Raw genomic sequence first — 18,689 nt, 5'->3', positions numbered from 1 at the left:
TAGAACCATAAGAAATGCAAAATATTTACTGTTATTAACTCATTCTCGAATTGCCCGCCCCTTAAAATCAAATTGCCCGTGCCCCACATTGGGAACCACTGAGTTAGAGGGTATAAATTAAGAATGATAAACATTACACCCTCTCTGAGAACAGAAAGATTGACAAAATATGTGGCTTTTGAACTCTTTGAATTACCAAAGCATGATAGGAAGTAAAATGTTAGACAAGTGTAAAGTAGTTGATAATCATTATAATTGGTCATAAGGTTGGGTTGTGAGGGGTGGGGAGTACATACTAGGCTAGGGATGGCACTTGTGCCTTTGGGTTTTGTCCCTTGCTCTTAGTCTGCATCAGCAAACTGCTGAAACTGTTTCCTTCTGAATTCACGGAGCCTAAAAATCCTCAATACATTGTGTCTGAAGATCTTTGAGTTAAAAATTAATGTAAGAGACAATATCACTGAAGAGAAGGGTATGGAATCCTGCTTGTCAAAATCCTTTTTCTTTACGCTGGCTGCGGTCTGTGTGTGTGTACTTATGCCTAAGATGCGATGGAAGTGTGTGTCACTGCCTCCTTTCAAAGTTTAATTTGAAAATGTTTCCATCTCCAACTTTTCACTTATCAAGCTAAGCATTAATTTTAGTTATCACTAGTACTTTTCATCCAGAAGAATGTCAGAGAGGTTGGGTTGTTGTGTATTTTAAGATTCCTCTCCCACTCCTGAAATGCATTGTGTTAAGCCAGGATTTAGACCACAGTGTTCTCCACGCCTTTTCTTCCCTTTAATTTTAATGGCAGCAAAATCAAGACTACTTTGTCTCTTAGTGGTCTTGCAGACATTTGATGACTATTTTTAAATCTTGGCTTGTAAGAAAATAGAGCTATTCTGAATAGCATGTGTAGATGCCACTCCAGTCAGTAACTGCTGGAACCAGTTTGGAAAGCTTTGCCATGGTATCGCGATCTTAAGGGCAGAGAAAGATTACAAATTTTATTTTTACATTCATTGAATGTTCTGTACTACTTTTTATTGTTTCTGCTTTATTAGCAAAAAGTAATGCTTCTATTGAAATTATTATTAGACATCAAATCACTCTTTGCTGAGCCCAGGGTACTTAACTTTTGTGTTTTTGATGTTTTGTAAGTGTTCAAATGAAATGTAGCAATAATGTACATTGCACAGAGAGGGAATAAAAATGCCACTTTTTGATCTGTGTCCCATCCTGTGCAGCTTACTGTCCCCTTTTATAATTAAATGCTTTTTTAAAAAGTGGTTTGTGGCTGTTTGTGTTACAGGATCGCCCCAGGACGTTCGACATGCACTCCCTGGAGAGCTCACTCATTGACATAATGAGAGCTGAAAACGATTCGATTAAAGGTACTTTCAAAATGTAACTATTTGATTTTAATAGTTTAAAATTTATACTATCTACATAATCTGATCAACACTATGGCAAATATTTTGGATTCATATTTTGTATCTGGTCAGGTCCATCAATTTTATGTATGTTGGACTTTTTGTTAAATATTTGGTAGCCACTGACTGTAGGCCCATCATGAAATTAAGAGAACTGCCAGAGTACTAATTGCTTAGGGTAGGCAGTTAGCTGAAAAGACGTGAACCGTACACCTCATTGTTTTATACCTCAGGCAAAAACTGCTCATTGCCTTAAACCTACGTGTCTGACCCCATGACAGTGACGAGACACTAGAAAGAGTGCAAATGTTGGTAGATTTTTTTAGCCTAGTTCCACATTTTTAAAAATGGCCAAGAGTTTCAAAGTTAAAATGATGTTTTGTTGTTCTTGAAATATTTCCTGTGTATTGTTAAAAAAAAAAAAATCGTGCTATTTCTGCTTGTCTCAATTCTATTTCTCAATTCTATTTCTGACTACCTGTATTATCCTAAATAAGACATGTAAGTTTGAGTAAGCCTCAGTTTCATCTTTACAGCAAGGCATTTCGAATCACCCTAATAACAAGGGCTTTATAATGGGGAGCTTTAAAAATAACATACAAATGCCTGGATCCCATCCCAGTTGATGCTCACGTGTGGCCAGGGTTGAGAATAATCGAATAGATGTTTTCTAAGGGCACTTCCGGCTCTGATTTTGTGAAAACTACCCCACAAAATAATTTTTTTCTGCATAAATATATTTTACTTGAAAGTCCTTGTCATCCCACTTAAATTGTTTGTTTGTTTGTTTGTTCGTTCGTTCGTTCATTCATTCATTCATTCATTCATTCATTCAGTGTTAATGAGCCTGCTTTGTGCCAGACACAGCTCGCACTGAGGTCAGAAGTGGCAAGGCAGCCTGTTTCTTCAAATGGTGACCAACCTGGCCCAGTTTTTCTTTATTTTTTTAAAATTCGGTTTACCATATTACTGATGCAGTAAAACAAAATACTTTTCAACAAATGAAAAATTGTAAATTTTTTAATGAGGAAAGCTTTTTGAAGTCTGGAGAAATGAAAAATAATATATATTTTAAAATGCATCCATCCGATTAGTTAACTTTGGAATAAGATAATTTTGAAGGTCTTCACTGATGTCCTTGTGGAATCTTGATGGGTAACTAACCAGATGCTACTGTTACTGAGGAAAGATGATATCTCATTCAGAATTGGCCACTTCTTAGCACTTTGACTTTGAATAGTCCTTCAGCCTCTTTGACCTTTCTTCTCATTTTCTCATCAGAAAAATGCAGAGTCTAAGGTCCTTTCTAGACCAGGAAAAACTGCACTCTTAAAAAGTAGCTAATGGAGAAATCTGAAGAAGGTCTGCGGATTGTACCAAAGTCAGTTGCCTGGTTTTGTACTCTAGTTAAGACATAACCATTAAGCCACAGTGGATAAAGGGTTCATGGGATCGCTTTGTTCCATTTTTTGCAACTTGCTGCAAATCTATAATTATTTCAGAATTAAAAATTACGCCGAAACCGGTTTGGCTCAGTGGATAGAGCGTCGGCCTGCGGACTGAGAGGTCCCAGGTTCGATTCCAGTCAAGGGCATGTACCTGGGTTGCGGGCACATCCCCATTAGGAGATGTGCAGGAGGCAGCTGGTCGATGTTTCTCTCTCATCGATGTTTCTAGCTCTCTATCTCTCTCTCCCTTCCTCTCTGTAAAAAATCAATAAAATATATTTAAAAAAAAAAATTAAGTCCAGAAAAAGTAGCTAAAGGACGTTTGTTTATTCTTAATGCATTTGATTCCTTCAGCAACTATTTTTTTGGGGGAGAGCCTCTTAGATACTAGATACTAGGGATAATAAATAATTAGACTTCATTTTCATGATAAGTGCCTATTTGTTTATTACAGAAAGCAGTTTACAAACAGCATCACATATAATTAATTTATTTTGATGCTCAAAAAAGCAAGCTTCTCACTAGTATTTAGGTTAGATAAAAGAGTTTGGGGACATCCGTAATACGGTCAGCAATAAAGAAATAAAATAAGAGTTTGCACACATTCTAATAGTATTAGTGGCTATCAGATATAGGCAGGACATCTCTCTCTTCTCTCTCATTGAATTTTTGTGTAAAGTTCTGTCTTTATGTTATATTTCCTTTTTAATATCTTCTAACTAATTTTTACCTAAATTAAGTTTCTTTCAGCCAATTCTGTAGGGATAATCCATAGTTAAGTCTGATGACAGAAAAAATGAAATTTGATTGGCCTAGTCTAGCAGCGTAAAGATTTTGGAAAACTGATCTGTGAGAGGAGGTGTGGCAGAACGGAGTCATATAGATCTAGATGGGGATGGCCATTCTGCCACCACAGTGTGATGCCGTAGCTGTAAAATTCAGCATGCTGCCTCATTCACAGCAGACACTCAGTAAACAGTATCTGTTATTACTAACCATCCATAACGTCTGTTATCATGCTTATCAAATGAGAAAGCCAGTTTCGATTTAAGCTGAAGTGCCAAGGTGACTTAAGTATATTAAATGAACTTTGTGTATTGTTTCCTTCAAAGAGCAATAAAGAATTCACAGATGAGTTCATGGTCCTAAACTGCCAGATTATAATTATGCTTGACATTTATATCTTTTTTAACCAAGATGATGAACTTTATGTCACTGTAGTCTATCACTACCAAATGGAATTTTGCTCGGGGAAATACGTTATTTCTCGTCAAGCTCTCTTTATTAATTTAGATACCTGTTGGGGAAACTATGCATGCTTTTCCTTGTGGTTCTGCTTGTTTTGTGAGATTTTGTTAAAGGTAAAAATAAAAGTTGAATATTTTTAAAAATAACACATTGATCTTTTAAAATAGAATATAAAATCTGACTATCCATTTTGAAAATAGCCTCTCCATGTGCTCTGCTTCCTTAGCAACAGAGAAAACAGAAAATGGGCATTAATTCTATGAGACTAGTAGAAAATGAAATGCCTCTCAGAAAAAAATCACTTAAAATAATTAATTTGAGAATTAAAAATGGAACTCCCATTTGACCCAGTGATCCCACTTCTAGGAATATATCCCAAGAAACTAGAAACACCAATCAGAAAAGATAGATGCACCCCTATGTTCATAGCAGCACAATTTACCATAGCTAAGATTTGGAAACAGCCCAAGTGCCCATCAGCAGATCAGTGGATTAAAAAACTGTGGTACATCTATACAATGGAATACTACACTGCTATAAAAAGGAAGGAACTCCCATTTGCAACAGCATGGATGAACCTGGAGAGCATTATGCTAAGCGAAATAAGTCAGTTGGAGAAAGATAAATATCACATGATCTCACTCATTTGTGGAATATAATGAACAACATAAACTGATGAACAAAAACAGATCCAGAGATAGAGAAGCATTGATCAGACTGTCAAACCTCAGAAGGAAGGCAGGGGAGGTGGGGGTAGGGGGAAAGATCAACCAAAGGACTTGTTATGCATGCATATTAGCATAAACAATGGACATAGACAGCAGGGGGGTAAGGGCATGGGGCGGGGGGTGTGAATGGGAAGAAAAGGACACATATGTAATGCTTTAGTCAGTAAAGAAAATTTTTTAAAAAGATGAAAAAAATTAATTTGAGAATTGTAAAAAGACTCCATATGGAGATAAATTTTATGTTTGGGTTTATTTTATCTTAAAAATAATTTAGAAAATATATTACAGTAGACATTTATTTTTATCTTTCAATTGTGGCTCCTCATAGAAGTGCAATTTGCATGTATATGTTTAAATAATACAGCTTATATTTGGTACAAGAACTACAAGTAGAATGAATTGGTATGGCTATCTTAAATTAAGAAAAACACATATGTGCCTTTTTGGGGAAAAAATCTTTAATGTAGTGGGGTTTTAAATTTTTATTTTTGTCATCAACAGATGGCAAAATGTTTAATATACCTAGGAACCTTCAAATACCGTTTTTGAGTTTCTTTATGAATGCTTTACTGATTGCAACTGGCTTGTTGAAAACCTTTTATCTTTTTTTTTTTTTTAACATTTTAACAGATGTGCAAAAGGAGTACCTAGCCTTCATTTCATAATTCATACTAGTTATTTTTAAAATTCATACTAGTTTTTACAGTTTATTTAAAAATAGCTTTTCTAAGAATGTTAGGGCTCCTATCATTTTCTCCATGTCCAGAGGTTTGGCTCTTTGGGAGGAAAAGGGTCCTCCCTCTACCTTATCTCCATGTCCTCGCTCTGATCAGCGGGCACGCCTGGATGTTATTTTTATCTTGCAATTATGGGTTGCCTCCTCCATAACCAAAGCCAGTGGCCGTCTGCAGGAGCTCCTCCCCAGCGGCGATTTCATTTTCTTTCGTGCACACCAGTCTCAGAAGCTAAGAGCCCAAGCCGCAGGCCGAGTCTGCATGTTGATCTCCCAGCTGGCAGCTTGTGCATTGCTCCAATATTATTAGGCTTATCAAGTCCTCTCTCTATCTGGACAGAAGAATCTTTCCTGTGGTTGATGTTCAGGTGGTTATTTGCAGAATATTGTATCTTGCTGTTATTTGTGTGTTTTTTCTCGCCTGTAAAATTGGTCCTTATTGTTTAGAAACGGATCTGCGTGAAGTAGATTAAAACCACATGTGAGCACAGCTGTTCTCAGCCTTCTGAAAAATAGGCTGGACACAGTGAAATAAAGATTCGTGAAGCTGTATTACATCCAGTGCAGAGTAGGAGAGACCTGCAAATCAAAGAGCCTTTTTATCTTTCCTGGGTGTGAAGGGAATAAAGGGATATAGGTATCAACCAAACAGTAGTAGTTTGTGGCCTGGAAGCAGAGGGGACAGCACTTGGAATCAAGGGACAGGAAAATAGCACTTGAAAACTATCAGATGTTAGATGGAGTAAAACCATCCACATTTTCATAATAATGGTTGTGTATTTAATATCCTTTATATGAAAACAACTTCGTATCCAATTTGCTTCATTTCACTAGAAAGCCAAATGAGACAGGGCAATTATTGGGAGAACAAAGGCAATCTATACATTGTCAAAACACTATAGTTGTTCTTCAGATAACAATTAACTAAATTATGAGTCAGAGTATCATCTCATTTGCCCTCAGCATGTTGTGAAATTGGTGTCTTTTTCTTTTCATAATGTTTCAGAATATATCTTTCAATTTTTGGAAGGAGGAGCTCAGCACATCCACCCCAACCCCTTTGAATGTCAGACTGTTTCAAAACTTAATTTAAATTTAAGCAATAGTGACCGCATTCGGAAATGCAGGTTGGTTAAAGTACCAATCTTTTACACATCCCCCAAGCTCCCAAGAAACCTCTGGCTTATGTAGAGTAAGCAGTGGGAGTAGGTTAGCCAGTTAGCCAGTACTGCCTCACTTGCTCCATGCCTTCATTTAATAAGAATTTAAGAGCTGGATCTATTTCACATATGTTATGTGTTTTAATTCCCGACTCCCGAAGGTATTGTGACCTTGCATTTAAAAATATTTTGATATCTTTTTCTTTCTTTCTTTCCTCATTAAATTTGGGGACCCTTCCCCCCTATTTTTCACTGCTGTGGTTTTGAAACAAATGCCTAAATGAGTGGGCAAGTGATGATACCATCTGTGCCTCTTTTCTTTGTTGCTAAGCAGAAGAATTTATAATAATCTCTCTAGAAGAAAATCATGGAACTCAGTGGAAAGTTTCGTACACAAAGCCTGTTTTATTGATTTTATATAGGTTTTTTTTTTTATCTCACTGTAAGAGAGTGACTGTTGGGCTAATGTTTCAATTCTGTCTCTTTACAGCAGGGGAATTAAGTTAGTGCTTCTTAAAAAGGACACCATATGTAGGAAACCTGACATTTTACACAATCCTAATATGCCTGTGTTCCAAACTTCAGTCCTGTAGCTCTGTTGTAGAGAACAGATGTTGTGTACTGATACAGATGTTTTAACACAGATAGTGCATATTGACTTTATTTAGACTGAGGTAGCTCTAGAAATCTTCTATGAGAGTTGCTGAAAATAGGACAACTTTTATATCATTGAGTTATAAATTTGAATTTCAGAGTAAATAAAATTTTCTAAAGGGAAAGGAACTCTTACTAAAATAAGTTCTATTGCTTTAATATTAAAATGATTTATTTCAAATGGTGGTGGTGGGTATCATTTTTTACAGTATTTAACCTATTTCTAGTTAAGTCAGTTGGACTGTGGTGATTTGAGTACAGACTATGCACCCCAGTCCTTGTCACCTTTTCAAAGGATTATATGGGCCTTTTCCTTTAAGGGAGATTTTGTAGAGCATGATACAACATGCCAGAAAGAAGAAATGGATAGTGCAAACTAGCTCATTTTACTCGGATTTATAATCAAATACCTCCTTCCAAGTAAATTACCATCACTTGGGGTCAAATGTCTTTTGGCAAGTTGGGCGATCCTTAAATATAACCAGTCTTGGATATTCAGGGTCAGCCAGGCGGTTGCGTAGAGCCAGGCTGGAGCCTTCCTGCGGCCTTCCTGCCCTCCCTGGTTCTTTACTGCTGTGTTTGGATGCTACCAAGTGGTTCAAAGCCGTACAGCAGGGGAGCCACTGAGATCTCTGGTGAGTAGAAAGTTGTCCTACTTCTAGAAGCCTCCTGAGGAACAGAGTAGGGCCCATAGCAAAGAAGACAATTTAAACTCGGCTACAGTTGAACTCCGTGTGTGGCTGTTCAGAAAGGATGTGATTTTCTCTCCTCCTGCACTCTCCCTGTCTGACTGCTGACATGGAATGATCCTACAGGCTTTCTCTTTTGCTTGGCTTAGTTGTGCCATAGGATGGACCTGGGCTTCTGTGTTGAGGTAACTTCCTTTGTGAGCAAGAAGAGGGCAAGTAGTGGGGGGTGTTTGTCTTTGTATTACTGGGCAGAGTGTGTTCTGAATTTTGCACCAGTGTCTCCTTCCTGGTTACTATGGACCAGGACTTAGGGTCCTCAGCACTGTGTAGGCCGAGTGTACGGATGTGTGGATTTTGAACAGTGTGACTACCCGTTTTCAGGTTGGGGCTTGGTGTTGGTGTTGATTTTGTTTTGTATTTTAAGGGGAGGAGGGGAGAGGGAAATGAGGACAAAATCCGATGTGCTCGCAGCGTTGGACTGAACTCTTTCACTCTGACCTCTGAACTGTGAAACCAGCTCAGTTCACACTAAACGCCGGTGCGCCTGGTCCCGATCCTCATCTGCCCAGTTTATTTCCATAACCTGTCCTGGTGCGGGGGAAGTAGTGATTCTGCCCCCCGCACATCTGAGATTGAATATTGACATTGTTTTGATTTGTTCTGAAAATTCTATCAGCAGCTGTCACAAAGGAGAAACTTGTCTTATGTCATCCATGATGTAAGTCCATAATTACCTGAGCAGCCCCCTTATCTTAACCTTGAAAATTGAATACATCTTCTTTTGAGGCCGTGATAACTGAGTAGCCCTCTTCAAACATTGTCGAGACTCTGATTTTACCTGGTGAGAGGTGAGAGAAAAGGGGGGGGGAGGGCAGGGAGAAAGTGACAGTAAACACTTTGTGTTATTAGAAGCTTTAGGCTCCTAAGCATTTCTTTAAAAGATTCTCTTAACTCGTTAACTTTGTGTTTTTTAACCATTGTATTAAGGTGAACATATTTTGTGGCTGTTGTGACTTAATTTTGTTTGACACACATTCTCCACAGTGATTGGTAAAGGAATGAACTACATGTGACAGAAAACAAGCAGCAACCAGGTAGCAAATTAAGTGCTTTTCTGTAATGTTTTACATTTCACATTGTCTGTGTATAACTTAATAACTAAGGTATTACCATATGGACAGACAGTAATACTACTTTCCATTGAGAAATGAAATCTGAGCAACATTTAAGTGGTAAGGTTTTCTGACTTTGTCAACAGTTTGTTGATGTTAAATATTAGGGACGTCTTTGCCATATTAAAAAAGTGAAGGAGGTGCGGGACATTTGTAGAGATCCATTTTGTTCATGTTCCACATCCAAATTAATAATAGTATGTAGTGTACCTCTTGCTATGTCACTTACTTTTCTGTGTTTTCTCTCTGCTATATAATTCTGTAGAGAGGTGACAGCTAATAGTTCCAGAAAGGAAGTCCTTTGGACTATGGAGTAATACAATAGGGAGCTGGTGTGAAGGCCTTAGCCTTGATCCTGTACGAGATCCTGGAATGTGTCCTTTGCTGACTGTGAGGGAGGCACTGCTGTCTGTTTCCTAGCTGTCATAAAAATATCCAAGATTGTCTTTGCCTTCAGTTTAGCAACAGGAAGGACAGAAGAGTTACACACTTGTGCACAAAATTATTTCGCAGTTGACTCATTTATCAGCTGTACTGGCCTGATTTGTGTTTTTCCCTCTCCTGTGGCCACTGTCCTTGCTACCAAAGTTAAGAGGGAAAGGAGAGAAACTCTGAATTTGTTGCTGTTCAGCAGAAAAAATTCGCAAAAGGAATACATTTTTAGCTGGTTTTAAACTAGTTACTGCTTTCTGAATCAGACAGGGAGAGGGCCAGGCTGCCCCTGGGCTTTCTTACCGTCTGACGGACAGACCTGAATTCAGCCCATGGCTGTGCACTCCGTTCTAAAACAGGCCTTTGTGTCCTCCCGGGTCCCACCAGCGAACAGTGACACGTCAGTGGAACTCTGAAGGAAAGCAGCTCCATAACCTCTTTCAAATCCAAATGGGCTGATGCTAGTCGCCAGACATTGGGAAAGAGGAGGAATCAACCAATTAAAGGGCCCTTTTTTAATCCTTGAGAAACCAACAGTCAAGTGCAAATCTTAATTCGGAAGAACAGTCATGATTAAGTGAAGTATAAAGAACCTAAAAAATCTAATTTCTACTGGCTGTAGTATTACCAATAATAAATGTCTGCCATGCTCAATTACATGGAGGTATTTAAATCAGCCACTTGATCTCTTTATTGTGAATGATTAGAAGCTGTTAGCTTATTAACAAACAGACTTTCCCAAATTGTAAGAAATTTAAAAAGCAGCATTTAGGATTGTGTTCAAAGCTGGCTCTGCAATTCGAAGTTCTGGGGCTTTAGGCCAGTCACTTCTTTCTAGAAGTTGGTTTCCTCACCTGAAATGGAGGGATTAAGGGATTGAATTTCATGATCTTCAAATTATCATCAGCAATTCCATATAGTCTCTGTGGCATGCTCTTCCTAAGTGACAGAATTGAAGGTTTTGAGAATTGAAGGCCTGAAAGTAGTGTATAAACTTCATGTGAGTCCTGGTGTAGCAGTATTTAATATTGAGTAGCTTGTAAAAGGGATCTAACCAAGAATCAGATTTAGTCGGCTGAGTGAAGGCTTTGTTCTAGACTGCATCGTTTCTTTTTGAGCTAGGCCTAAGTATATTATGTTTAGGAACAGTTGTTAAACTTGACCTCACGACGTGCTTCTATTTTTGGTTTGTGGACCGCAGGCCTCTTCAGCTGTGGGAATTATTTGATGGACCTGTGAACTCATTAGGACTAGGTATTCCAGTTAGATGATAGGTATGTCTTTTGCATACGCCTGATTATCTTCCAAAAGCATATGGATTCTGATCTCATGAATTAAAATACATTTAAAGGTGTTGCTGAAGTCACAGTAGCCTTTTATTTTGTGTGCTGTTCTTTGACTTGTACAGTGGGGCCTTGACTTACGAGTTTAATTTGTTCCATGACGGAGCTCGTAACTCAAATTACTCGTATGTCAAATCAACAGTGAACGAGTGAGACACGTGATTCTGGGCTGATGTTGTGGCGTTCACTGTGACGTTCGCTGCGCCAACTAGCGGTGGGGTATCTGAAGCTGGCTCATAACACGAATTTTAGCTTGCAACTCAAAGCAAAAAATCGCAGAGAGATGGCTCGTATCTCGAAAAACTCGTTAGTCGGGACACTCGTAAGTCAAGGCCCCACTGCAGTAGTCACTGGATTGGGGTTGGGGCTCCAGTTGTTACCATGATGGGGGGCCTCTCTGAAATATTTTGATCAAAGTGGGTCTTAATAATTATACAAGGTTATGAGACACTGCTCCAGAGATCTTCCGCCATTGTTCTGCTTTAACCGCCTACCATTAGAATAGCCATCTTTTCCCAAAGGAGCAGAACATAAAAAGGAATTTACTAGAGGAAATGGTGAGGAGGAGGACAGAGAGGACTGAGGAGACGCTTCCCCGCCAGACCCGAGGTTGTTAGCTCCTCCACCAGGTAGCATTTTGAACTTTGTCTCTGACATCCGAAGCCATCCTTTGCCCTTTGAGGCAAGGCTAAGAGTGTGGACTCTTCAGGCAACACCTGGCATGACGCCGGGGGCAGGGGGAACCATATGGCAAAAGGCTGCCCCTGGAGGTGGGTAACATGGCAGCCCTCTTTAGGAGGGGGAGCCGGTCTTCTTTAAGCCACGTGGTTTGTGGAAGCATCTTACATCTTACTTTCTGCTTGTATTCCAATCCCACGTCATTCCATGTACCAGGTAGCAGATTGAAGGCCACAGTAGGCACTGGCGGACATTTCTCCTTTTTTGAGGCACTTCTGATTTTTATCCTGTGCCCCTTCTGAAAAGTATCTCTACCTTAAATCCTTACAATAGCCTTTTCCACGAGTTTTGTGCTCTCCATTTCACAGTGGAGAAGTTGAAGTTCAGAGAAATAAAATGGCTTCTTTCTGTAACGTGGATCCTGTAACTGGTACCTAGAGGATCAAGACAGGAACACACAGCTCCTGGGTCTATAGCTTAGGTAGTTATTGTGTAGCACTTAAGAGGGGAACAAACCTAAAAAAAGGTGAACATCTTTGTCTCAGTATATTTTAGACAGAGAGTAGGCATTAAAGTGTCTTAATTTCTAGTTAGGAGACTGGGCACAAAATTTTAGAACTATGTTTTATCATAATCTATAAAAGATTCAGATCTTGCGCCTGCTGGCTTCTTATAGACAGGGCCTCAATGGGGCGGAGGTCGAAATAGTCAGGGAGGAAACTTTTCCAGGCTGGCTTTTCTTTCCTTGGTTCTGATTCACCAGATCGGTCATGAGACCGAAGCGTGTGTGCTCCGAAAGTGATTCAGAAGTGCTGCGCTCCCTCCCCACTCCACCCTCATTCCCTTCTCTTTGGAATAAGTTCCTGTGAAGTCTGAAGCTGTGGGAGGCCATGCCTACACCAAACACCTACCAGGCATCTACTCTGTGCCAGGCACTATTTTAGGCTGTTTGTATACATCAGGGAAGGAAAAACGAAGACTCTTGCTCATGCAGCTTATCCTCCATCTGGTTAGCAGATACCTTTGAATGCCTGTTGATTATTTAGTTTTGAAGACTAATAAGAGAAAGACTTGGTGCCTTGGGTATCAACAGAATGTGTATTAATTAAGCGATTAGAGGTGACAATAGGTGGGTGTGTAGAAAACCAGCCAGTGACTTTGCAGATTGCCTTTTGGGGTTTGGACTTTAGTCGCCAGTTTTAGGAGTGGCTTATCTTTCTAAACTTCTCAATCTCTTACAGCCTAGCCTGTGGTCCCCAGGGATTTCTTAAATTTGTCTTGATCTCTTTTATTCATGCTCGATTCAGTACAGAGAGAAATTTCTCAAACCACTTTACCTTAGGCCACTTATACAATTCTTGATGCTCACTCACTGGTTCTTTTAAATCATGTCTCTTGTAATACGTCCTGTTTTTAATCAATCTTTGTGTGAGGTAGGAGAATTTTAATTTGCTGCCTTGGCTTTTTCTTAAAGCTTTTCTACTACCAGTTGGTCTATTTTCCACCTTTTTTCCCTATTATATTATCCTTAAACAAACACACAGACACCCACAAAAAACTGCCTTTGACTGGTTTAGTTTGGACAAAAACTATCCCTAGTTTTTTAAAGCTAAAAAAATTACCATTAATCACTGGTATCATAACATCCTCTTAAGGCAAGTTATCTTGTTGCTCTGTCCTCTAAATGTAGCATCTAGAGTCAGAAGTCTTCTGGCAGGGCTAAAATTAGCCTTCCTGCTTGCTGGCTTGTTGTTCCTCTTACTGGCAGTAGGAAATCTTTTGAATTCCTTAATTAGGTCAGCTCTGTGCTGGTCTCTCTCTAGACATTCCCTTCTGCCTGAAATTCTGAGATGCTTTTAGATCTTGCAACTTTTCACCTGCCCTGAGTTAGATTCAAAGCCATCCTTTTATAGGGAACCTTCCACAATCTGTAGAAACCCATATCATTGACTTTGCTTATCTTACAGATAAAGGTTATTTTCTTTTACCACTTCACAATCTGTTTCAACTCTCATATCTCAATTGAAAAATTAAATGTGATCTTTTTGCACAAAAGGAAGATGCTCCCAGATTTTATTAAAAGGGAAAGTGTTAAGTTGAATTTTTGAAGTTTTCATTTTTAAAATAGTACTTCTGCTTTGCCAGTGTGGCTATTATAAAAGTAAGGAGTTAAGTTTTTTCCCTCTTCTCTCCCCCAGGGAAGAATTATATTCATGTTTGTAACCAAAACACTAGCAAATTCTCATTTCTCTGAAGCTGAAAAAAACCCCCCAGATGGCTACTCCCTTCTCCAAGGTTCCAGTTTGGGTCTTATGTGGCTAAAAGGAATCCTTCCTCTCTGTCTCTCACAAGTGGAAATTTGTTGGTTATCTCTGGCTCATAGTTGGGGAGGGGGAATGGATTAATATTAATTGAGCACCTACTCTATACTGGGGATTTTTCTGGGCATTCTGCAAAAATTGTCTCATCAATTTCTCCCAATAGCCTTGTGAGATAAATGGAAATTTCCTTTGTTTTACCGAGGTTCAAAGAAGGAAAGTAATTTGACCCAGGTCACAAGATGGGATTGGTCTCACTCTCCACCCTCTTCACTGCATGTTCCCTGGCAGAGGGACCACCCATCGCTGCTTTGCTTCATTCATTCATTCATTCATTCATTCGTTCATTCATTCAATAGCTATTATTGAGCACCTTTCCCTGCTCCAAGCTCTGGGATGTAAGATCCCAAAATCTGCCCAGAAAGATCTTGTTGCCCTAGAGCTGTGGTTCTCAACCTGTGGGTCGAGACCCCTTTGGGGGTCGAACGACCCTTTCACAGGGGTTGCCTAAGATCATCCTGCATATCAGATATTTACATTATGATTCATAACAGTAGCAAAATTACAGTTATGAAGTAGCGACGAAAATAATTTTATGGTTGGGGGTCACCACAACATGAGGAACTGTATTAAAGGGTCGCGGCATTAGGAAGGTTGAGAACCACTGCCCTAGAGGAAGAGATAGTTTAGAAATAGGCCATTTAAATACAGTGTAACAAATGTCCAGGGGGTTGTATGGAGCAAGTGGGTTATCTGAACCTGAGAGCGGTGGCTTATGATAGGAAAACAAACCACAGAAGGTGGGGCTTACGAGGGACACTAACTGGGCAGAAGGGTGAGGGCTTGAGTGGTGAGATACTAAGGGTAAAGGAGGAGGAGGGCATTCTAGACAAAGGGAGGAACTCAGAAGTAAATGTTAATGAGCCAGTGGTTCTGAAGGACTGAAGTACCTCATATGGGAAGGGAAATGGCAGTGTGGAGAGATGAACCTGGAGAGGTAGGCAAGGAAAGTCAGTATTTTTGTAAGCCCTGGCTTTTAAACTGAAAGCCAGTTCTGTCCCAGAGAGGGTTTTGTTTGGCCTAAACTCTTTGTATGCATTTATTAATTTAAATGGCTTTTGGGGGGGCGGGGGGGAAGCCTCTCTAGTTGATGTCAGTCCCTCCAGTCCCCCCCTTGTGGTATTGCATGCAAAAATCTTTACTGGAAGTTGATTGTATCACAGAGAGATCAAGAGGGAGAATAAGATTTTGATTTGGGGAATTACTTTCAGGTCAGTAGAATAAATTATTAAAAATAGTTATCTTTATATCATTCAATGGTAGAACATATTGAATACATTTTTGTTAGTGCATATTGATATGTGTTCTGCATTTGTATAAGCATGAAGTTGGTACTCCAAAACTGAATTCATTACACATTTCTTGAGCCTTGCTATGCACTGTCTAGGCCCCCACAGCGCCTGCCAGTCTCTGGCAGCATTGCTAAAAACAGATGTGGGAAGGCAGGTGGGCACCTCCTTTAAAAAAGTATTTATTGCCCTAACCGGTTTGGTTCAGTGGATAGAGCATCAGCCTGTGGACTGAAAGGTCCCAGGTTCGATTCCGTTCAAGGGCATGTACCTTAGTTGCGGGCACATCCCCAATAGGGAGTGTGCAGGAGGCAGCTGATCGATGTTTCTCTCTCATCGATGTTTCTAACTCTCTATCCTTCTCCCCTCCTCTCTGTAAAAAATAAATAAAATATATATATATTTTAGTATTAAAGTATTTATTGCAGCGTGGCTTTGACACACTTAGCATGAAATAAATAAAACTAGCAAGAGCAAGGTAGCAGGAGTACCTCAGCGACAACAAATGCATGTGTATGTGTATACACATCTATGAGTTATGTGTGTAAATCTTGGATCTACCTTAGACATGGGCCTAAGCCCACACGTGTCCCTTTCCCTATTAGAAATTTGTAATGATGTTCACTGAAGACCCCTCCCTTTCCTTTGGAGTATCAAGTTTTTACAATGTGAGTCAATTAAAATATTAACTTAGAATTTCATTCTACTTGTCACTTTAGAGGATTGCATGGCTATCCATCTGTATTTTGGACAACCTGGTAGCAATCCCCCATTGTCATTCCTTGGCCTGCACCATGCCACCAGCAATGCTGGCATGATTCTGAAAAAGGTCACAGCATGACATCTAATAGCCCTGGAGAGCATTTGATAATTTTGCTGTTTGTGTGTTTGAAAGGGCAGCCTTTATTGTATCATTTCCTGCTCAATCATCAGTAGCAATAATACCTGCTTACTTTTTAGAAAATAACTTTTATCTAATTTTGAAAGTAATACGCACATATACTGCTAATATATTAATTTCCTTCTAGTCTTTTCTTCTTTCATCTCATTGACTAGGTTACTTTAGTTAATGTCTTAAAAGAATATGATAGTACATACTGTTCTTTTGAGCACCTCTTCCCCCAGCAATTCTTAGTCAGTCTGGTTGGTAAATACTGGTTCTCTCCCAACTCGCAAATGCCTAGCATAGAATTGCCTAGTTGGAGTGTGGCTCTTTTCAAGGCTGTAGAATTTGGTAGTGTGGTTCCCAGAGTTGCACTGTATCAGTTGCCTATATTTGGCTAGGTTGAGTCATGTCACCAAATATAGCCTGTGCCTTCTGCATGATGTATGCCAGGCTCCTGGCTCCAAGTGCCACAGCTGGCCTCCAGAGACTGACTCTGCTGTGTCCTTTAAGATTGGGCCTGCTGACCAGGCAGTATTTCTTCCTATTTGTAACACAATCAATACCAAGATGATTCAGAGATTGTTTTCTTTACCAAATAGGTTCACTTGTCTGAAATCCTAATGCCCTCCTCCTCCCTTGAGGAATTAAATTCTAAATGTGCCCAAACCTGGGTCATGTTTATAGATAGGATGTGTTATAAAAAAAATAACAACCGCTTTAGCTAGTTTGGCTCAGTGAATAGAGCGTTAGCCTGCGGACTGAAGGGTCCCAGGTTCGATTCCTGTCAAGGGCACATGCCTGGGTTGCGGGCTTGATCCCCAGTAGGGAGCGTGCAGGAGGCAGCCGATCAATGATTCTCTCTCATCATTGATGTTTCTATCTCTCCCTCTTCCTTCCTCTCTGAAATCAATAAAAATAAAAAATAGCAACAACAAAACAAAAACCACAACCACTGAGTTATATTTATATTTAGACATACAGTTATTTTTCTTTTATTTTGCTTTATTCAGTTGTGAAACACCGGTGTTCTAAATTCAGGGAATGAACTCACTGAATGCTTGCCTGGTACCCCAACAGGAAACTCAAAGTGCTAGTTAAAAAAGGCTCTAGTTCCTAAAGGGGTTATTATGTAAGAGAGATAAGAAAGCCAGTAGCTGAAATAATTACCTAAGAAGGTTGGCTGGGGCAGCAGAGCTAGAAATAAAATTTGGCGAGCTGATCTAAAAAGGGGGTTTCCTTTTTGGGAATGGTGCCCTGAAAAAGGTGAATCTGAAAGAAAAAAAAAAAAGACTTGAGAAATAGCCTTCAGAAGGAGGGAATTGTGGGTAATGTACCCATGGAATATAAAATGCAGAAGTGCCCATGTATATTGGCGTCCACAGAGCAGAGGATGTTAAAGCAGAGGGAGCATGTGAAAGGCTCGTGGAAGACCTGAAAGACCTCAAATGGGAGCTCCAGGAAGGTTTCCAGAAAGAAAGTGCTAGGTATCATCTACGATGGATGTCATGAACGGGTGACTCGAGATATTTTAATTATAGAAGGAATTTGCCGAAGGATAGGGCAGACAGGTTAGGGAAGCATTAAGAAAGCTTAAAAAATGCTCTGTCACTGCTTATATTTTTAAATTGAAGAAGAAAGCATTACCCATTACTGATTGTTTAACAAAATGTCCCAGATGTATTTGCTACTCAGAGGTCAAAATTGATTCCAACCTGACCAGGTCGAAAATTAAAAACAAGGATCACCTTTCAGAGTTAAACTCTGAACCTTGCCAGTGATTCTCCAGGGCCCTATTGTGTTAGCTGGAGGCTAGAATGACTGGGTTCAGACATCTCAGCAGAAAAAACATCAAAGGCCCTCCTTGGGAGGGGCGCTGTGAGGCGAACTCGAGAACTGAGGGAAGGGACACTTTTGAGCCCATCGAGCTGAAAAAGTCCTCTCCTTTCCTTAAAAGTCACCCAGAGGTGAGTTTCTGATGAGGCTGAGCTTGATTTCTTAAACTGGGCCAGCCTGTTTGGTCATTTGTCTCACTTACTCGTCCTTGCTTGGCATCCAGGAAGAGGCATTAGAGTTCATGTGGAACAGCCAGACTTCAGCTGGAATGTTGGCATTCGAAATATTCAAATATCTGAATATCCTCTTCGAAATAACAAAACATTTCCTCTTCACTTCAGTTAATGAAGTGACATAAATGTCTGTATTAACTTACATCATCTTTTTACAAAATGTTTTAAGATAAATAAAAATGGTATGTGTGATGGCTCTGTTAGTTCAACACCCGAGGGTTTTCCAGTTACAAATGTATGCTGTGCTCCATTATAGAAAGTCAGCACCAACTACGAGTTACGTGATTCTGAAACAGCTCGCCCCCTTCCGAGTGTTTAACCGTCAAGGGTCATGTTCTTATTCCAGCATCTCAAGTCTGTGCTTTTT

The 18,689-nt window shown here is 39.7% G+C and overlaps 1 protein-coding gene across 4 annotated transcripts in view; it reads left to right on the top strand.

Moving 5' to 3' along the window:
* The window catches only part of CPEB4 (cytoplasmic polyadenylation element binding protein 4), a 55,851-nt gene that overhangs the window by 16,315 nt on the left and 20,847 nt on the right, over positions 1–18,689 (top strand). For all 4 annotated transcript variants that reach the window (XM_070414387.1, XM_070414386.1, XM_070414384.1 and 1 more), the window contains exon 2: positions 1,298–1,379. In XM_070414387.1, the coding sequence (XP_070270488.1) occupies positions 1,298–1,379 (82 nt within the window). The remainder of the gene's footprint in view (positions 1–1,297; positions 1,380–18,689) is intronic.

The sequence above is a fragment of the Myotis yumanensis genome, unplaced genomic scaffold (assembly GCF_028538775.1).
Source record: "Myotis yumanensis isolate MYYU_CA2020_CCGP unplaced genomic scaffold, mMyoYum1.0.hap1 SCAF_5, whole genome shotgun sequence".
NCBI classification, from domain to species: Eukaryota; Metazoa; Chordata; class Mammalia; order Chiroptera; family Vespertilionidae; genus Myotis; species Myotis yumanensis.
Note: the sequence above shows the minus strand (reverse complement) of the source record. Positions and strands in the feature narration are given on the sequence as shown.